Below are 5747 nucleotides of genomic sequence, written 5' to 3'. Positions count from 1 at the left end.
CTTTCTTTCTTTCTTTCTTTCTTTCTTTCTTTCTTTCTTTCTTTCTTCCTTCCTTCCTTTTCTTTTATTTCTTTCTTTCTCTCTCTCTCTCTTTCTTTCTTTCTTTCTTTTTTTCTGCAAGTTGCAGCTACTTGGGAAGATATTCACAAGCCATACAGGAAATTAAGGAGGAAAATGTGTCACCATCTAAAAGCCTAAGTAAGACTTCTGGAAAGCTGTTGGAGTGCCTCCTTTTGCCAAGGATCTGTCAATAGGTGCTACTCCCCACACAGGACATGCAAAATACATAGAGACAGAATCTGTGTGATATCTACCCAAACTTCACATGGAACACCTCTATTTTAGGCAATTTTATTATTCATTTAGCATATCAATCACACTGTTCCTGTCCTTTAGAGAAGCAATTGTTACTAGTATACCTGTGTGTGGAAATACTGCTAGAGGGTTGGGGGTGGATCTCACTGGTAGGGCACATGCTTAGCATGCTGAAGGCCCTAGATTAAAGGCCTAGCAAGGACATAAACAAAAACAAACAAAACAAAAACAAACAAAACAAAAACAAATATGAGCTTTGTTGTTTTAAGGGACAGAAATAGAGTGAGATCTACAACCAATTTAGAAGGTAGGAGAATGATACCTACATTCTTATAAAATATATGCAATTTAATTTCTCTGGTTGTTTAATCAGTATGGAAAGGAAAAAACCCTCTTTGTCTCATTATTTATTTAGGCATTTAGGCAGATCAAAGAGCTTTTTCCATCTAGCTTCAAACACTGTGGGAGTCATTTCAGATCACAAATAATACTGGTAAATGAGTTCTGAAAATAGTTTTCCTGGGAAGGCGGGCCATGTGCTGAGTGGGGGCTTTTGCTTTAGCTCCACACTGTAGCCTACATACTCTTCCACAAGGCAACAGATCAGACATCAGCCCATCCACAGGCCAGAACAGAAGAGAGGCAGTGTCTCAGATGCTTCCTTCTAATGGGAAAATGAAAACAAAAGTCCTAGGATTCCTTGACATGTTCCTAACTTGAGCGGATTTTCACTAAGCTGTGCAGTCCAGGGGTGCAGGTTCTCCCCAGTTCTCCCATTTCACTGGGCAGATGGGAACAGGGTTGTTTCACTAGCTGAAAGCTGAATGGCCTTGTTCATATCCCATTTCCTGTTCTGAGATAATTATCAAAAACCAGGCTCCTGTCTTCTGGAATATTCATTGGAACTTGCAAAGGGTTAGAAATCACCCTAGGTTAAGGAAGAACAAATTCTAAACCAGTAAAGCAAGAGGAGGAGCTTAAAATAAATTGACTCTGGATAAAAAAAAAAAAATTCAGGACCTGGGGGTGGGGAGGAGAAATACCAGGAAATACTAGGTAACTTCTCTTTCCTCCACCCTACTCCACCCCAAGTGCCTTATCTCCTGAGTCACCAGCTTCAAGCCAGGAGGTTCTCTCCCAAATGAATTAATGGACACAAGAGACAAAGAGGAGGATACCAGTAAAATCACAGTCTTGGACTGTGAGCCCCCTAGGGCTTCAACCCTTCTGGACACCCATGATTACCCTACCCCAGAGAAGAGGCCAACATACCATGAATAACTGTTGTCATTGCTGTCATACTTTAACCCTTCCCCTGTGACATGCCCTGAAATTCTACCAAACAGTAAAAATACAAGTAATAAAAAGAATCATAGAATCTGGTGCATAATACAAAGGACAACAAATGCAGAGTGGTGAAGAAGTAAGCATACTGAGGACGAACAAAAGATACGACACAGATGTGATGGGAATAGTTTTCCACATGCATTTGAGCATCTGAAAGAACTACAGAGATAAAGTGAATTTAACTTAGATGAGTAAAAACCTGAAAGGCCTAACAAACTCTCTCCAGAAGAAGCAAGAAGCAGCTCAGACATTTCCTGAAGCTGGACCTGAAGGTCAAGGCAAGGAACATTATGAGCTGATACGGGTATATCATTCTTTTTCCACCAACAATCATATCTCCCTGGCTGCTTAGTATCGAAAAGCATCACAGTAATTCTTTGAGAACATACAACTAAGAAGTAAAAGACAGACTGGTACACAACACACATAAAAAAAAGTGATCTGTGAATGATGGAAGTGACACAATGTGTTGCAGACTTATTAAGGGCCAACATAATTTGCTTTTGCTTCTTATGGAAGGCCTTCAGAACTCGGAAGATGAGAAACATTGACCCTTCTTCCACAATCCTAGGAGTCAAGAGAGCAAATGAATATGAAAATAAAGTCACGAGGCAGTTTATTATGTCAGACATCTGCCCATTCTTTCCCTTAAGATTCCCACTGGGCAGCAGAGGAGGCTGGTTTGGGATAAGGCCAGGAAATGACAGAAAGGGAACTCTTACCTTGCTGCTCCATACTCAGGGGGGTGCTGATACCTCATCAGTTGCCCCTCTGTTCTCCCTGGCTGGTTCAGGCGATGCTCACTATAGAAGTGCCCTGGCTCTTGGGACTTGCACACTACAGACTGGGATGGCATGCCCTTGAAAGGATATTCTGGTGGGGGACCTCGGTGTTCCATGCCCTTCAGACTATGCTGGCTAGGAGGTGGCCCTTGGGCCTTGTAGAATTCACTGGAACTGGCAGGATTCTTGTAGAGGTCATTGGGTTGTGGTGGGGAGAGGGGAGTACTGGTAACAGGTGTGTGAGCTTTAACTCCACTAGTAGCCAGTGACATCTGCATTAGCCTTTCACTCAAGGATCGGACATGCCCTTGTTTAAGGTCTCTAAGTCCTTCATCTTGGTGCATTTTCCCAGGATTGAGTCGCTGAACTGATGGGCGTCCCTCAGTTCTCATCTTCTGGTTAGTGACTCCTGTGACATAGAAAGCAGCCCCAACGCTAGCATGCTGTTGGCCCCTGAAGTACTGGGACTGCACCTTGGCTTCTTCATAGGTTGGGAGTTCTTCATTATTCTGCATTCGAGGGGACAGTTGCTTCTCCATGATGCTGTTTTCTGACTGGATTTCCTGGCCCTGGGGTTCTTGCCGAGCAGGGTGTGCCATGAGCTGCTGGTGATGATCCTGGGAACTCAGTCCATCATTCTGAGACCCTTGGTTCCCACTGCCAGTGGAGAATGGAGGGGCATTCCCTGTGGCTTGCTGGTGTATGGCAAGAAGATTGCGATTCTCACTGGGATTGCCATAACGAAGCTGCTCTTGAAGCAGACGTTGCAATACTGTAGTTCCTCCACTTGGCTGCTCTTCAGAATTTCTCATCTCTATAGCTGGCCGTGCTTTGTGAAGAGAGAGAGAAATTGGGCACTTGGGCTGCCCTTGACCTGGGAAGGGGAAACAGGAAGCTTAACATCCAGCTGATGTATAAATGAGTCCTCTAAGGAGGAAGAAAATGTGTTTTTGAAGGTGAGGAATCCATTACAGAAACAAAACAGAGGATTGTATTCATAAGTCATAAATTAATTCCATGATTATTGTCTTAAGCACTGATATGTTGAGGAACATTTAGGCCAAAAGGCTCTTTTCTCTATTACTTTGATTTAACTAATCCTGAGTTAATTTCTAAAAGGAATGGGCAAACAAGGGGAAGTAAAGGAGAATGATCAGAGTGGGCAAATTTCTAAGACCTTAATTTACCTGGTTCGGCTCTCTGTACTGTATTTAAACTAAAAATACAAGTTCTATGGCTATGGAGGCAGAGACAAGTGGGCAAAATTTCCCCTTAAATAGGATTTATAAAGCATTTCAGCATGCGATCAGAGAAATAAAATACAAAATAATAACTTACATAAATAATGAGTAAGAGAGCTTAGTTGGTACCAGGTATAAATGAACCCTGCCTCGGTGCTATTCTTGCTCAGATTGCCTATAACCCTGAAACATCTCAAAAAAAAAAAAAAAAAGAACTTTTTAGTATTCATTTTGGGTGCTTCATGATTTAATAAGAAAATGGCTTTGAACAAGTATTTCTGACACACGTTAGGCCATCTAAGAATAGACATTAAGATAGTTTGCTACTGTTGTTGGATAGTACAAGCTGATTTAAATTATTCCCCTGTCAACATTTAGAAACTGAACAACCAAAATCCATCTGAAACTAGGTTGATGAGCATGTCCCTGACTACCATCATCATTTCTTGTAAAGAAATAACATGGATCTTATAAAATAGATAATAGTAGCACAAATCAAGATTCAAGTCATAGTCACACTGTTGTACACAGGTAGCGTAACCCAATACTCTTCTTTTCATCACTTCTATTTCCTCATCTGAAAAACTAAATGACAAGGCACATGTACCACCCCTTGGTTCTCAACACTATATTGCTCATATCAATTTATCAGACACTCAAAACTATTTTGAAAGAATCTTCCATGTTAAGTACTACTACAAGTAAACATTAATGTTAAACAATGAACTTTTCATTGTAAAGATTTGAAGTAACTTGGTGTGAACACACACATCACTCACAAAGTCCTGAGAAGGGCCAACCTACCGAGCCTTAGGTTTCCAAATGAAAACTCTAGACTCTACCTATCTCTATCTGTATATTAAGCTACCTCCAAGCTCTCTGCAATCTCTTTCCATCCTGCTACAGTGCATCCAGAATGTACACAGTAGATGGAAAGGCCTCTGGCTTTTTTTATTTCTTGATTATTATCATTACTTGCCTTCCAACTGTTCTGTGGAATAATCAAACTCCACAGTTCCCCTTCCAAGCGCACGTTTTATTTTTTATTTAGATAAGTGATTATCTAATTGATCGATTTGTTTTGTGTTTTAAAAATGGAATTTGGGGTCTCAGGCATACTAGGTAAGAACTTTACTTCTGAGCTATATTCCTAGCCCAAGAAGTTCTTCTTATATCTTATCCATATTCTTTTGGGAAGTATAAACTAACCACCAAATGGCTAACTAACTTAGCTTGTAATCGCACTTCTCTCCACTTCAGTGACACTGTGGGGTTCCTAGATTTGGACTCATTTTCAAATATGAAAATGTCTTCTGTTGCCTGAAATTGGTCAGATGACTACAAAATTCTTTTCTTCTAGGGAAAAAAAAAGGTGTAAACAAGAATGTTTGTAGTTAGAGCAAATACCACTTCCACTCCTCTCCCACAAGGCAGGAGAATGTAGTCTTTAAGCTGTCCCAGACTCCATACCTTCAAAGGTATGCCACCCCCTCCCAAGCCACACCCGCCCATCCAGCACTCACACTTAAGCACACAGGCATGCTCACCTGTGGGCTAGCACACATAAATGCAGGGAACACGTGAGCACACACACTGTCATACAGTCATGCACCCATACAGGCAAATATGTATACATACACCAATAGTTCGTACCTATTTCTGCTTTCTTTTAGGCTTAAAGCCTTGATCAGGATAGGGAACTCTTGCTTATGAGCAGCTCCAGAAACCGCAGCAGCAGATTCCCTCTCCCCTAACACTCAGGTTCAGGGTAAGCGCCGGCAAGAGTCCAACCACTGGTCACTCTGAAATGTTTAGGAAGGGAAGGAGAAATAAAAATGTCGTTTCTAAGTTGCCACCAAGAGCCAACAGTTAACCAAACTACTCCTTCCAAGGGAAAATGTTTTTCCATGTTGCTTGGCTTTTACATGAGTGGCAGAGTCTATCTCCACTAGGGCAGAAAACAAAGCTCACTGTGTAGCAGGTGAGTGCTGTAGGTCATTCCAGTCTTTAAGAGACAGAAAGGCTAAAGAGTGACCCTGGAAAGTGATGCTGTGTTCAAGTC

The 5747-nt window shown here is 41.6% G+C and overlaps 1 protein-coding gene across 2 annotated transcripts in view; it reads right to left on the bottom strand.

The window, feature by feature from the left end:
• Positions 1-5366, bottom strand: part of Amot (angiomotin) — a 53180-nt gene extending 47814 nt beyond the window's left edge. Inside the window, exons 1-2 of one of the 2 annotated variants that reach the window (XM_055604985.1) lie at positions 5339-5366; positions 2385-3318 (exon numbers count right to left, since the gene is read on the bottom strand). In XM_055604985.1, the coding sequence (XP_055460960.1) occupies positions 2385-3256 (872 nt within the window). In that variant the 5' untranslated portion in view covers positions 3257-3318; positions 5339-5366. Of the gene's footprint in view, positions 1-2384; positions 3319-5338 lie in introns of those variants that run through there. The other variant, XM_055604986.1, reaches the window with a different exon arrangement.
• Between the last annotated feature and the right edge of the window lie 381 nt (positions 5367-5747).

The sequence above is a fragment of the Psammomys obesus genome, unplaced genomic scaffold (assembly GCF_907164565.1).
Source record: "Psammomys obesus unplaced genomic scaffold, mPsaObe1.curated_primary_1811, whole genome shotgun sequence".
In the NCBI taxonomy this organism is placed as follows: Eukaryota; Metazoa; Chordata; class Mammalia; order Rodentia; family Muridae; genus Psammomys; species Psammomys obesus.
The sequence above is the reverse complement of the archived record's forward strand: the minus strand, read 5'-3'. Positions and strand labels throughout refer to the sequence as shown.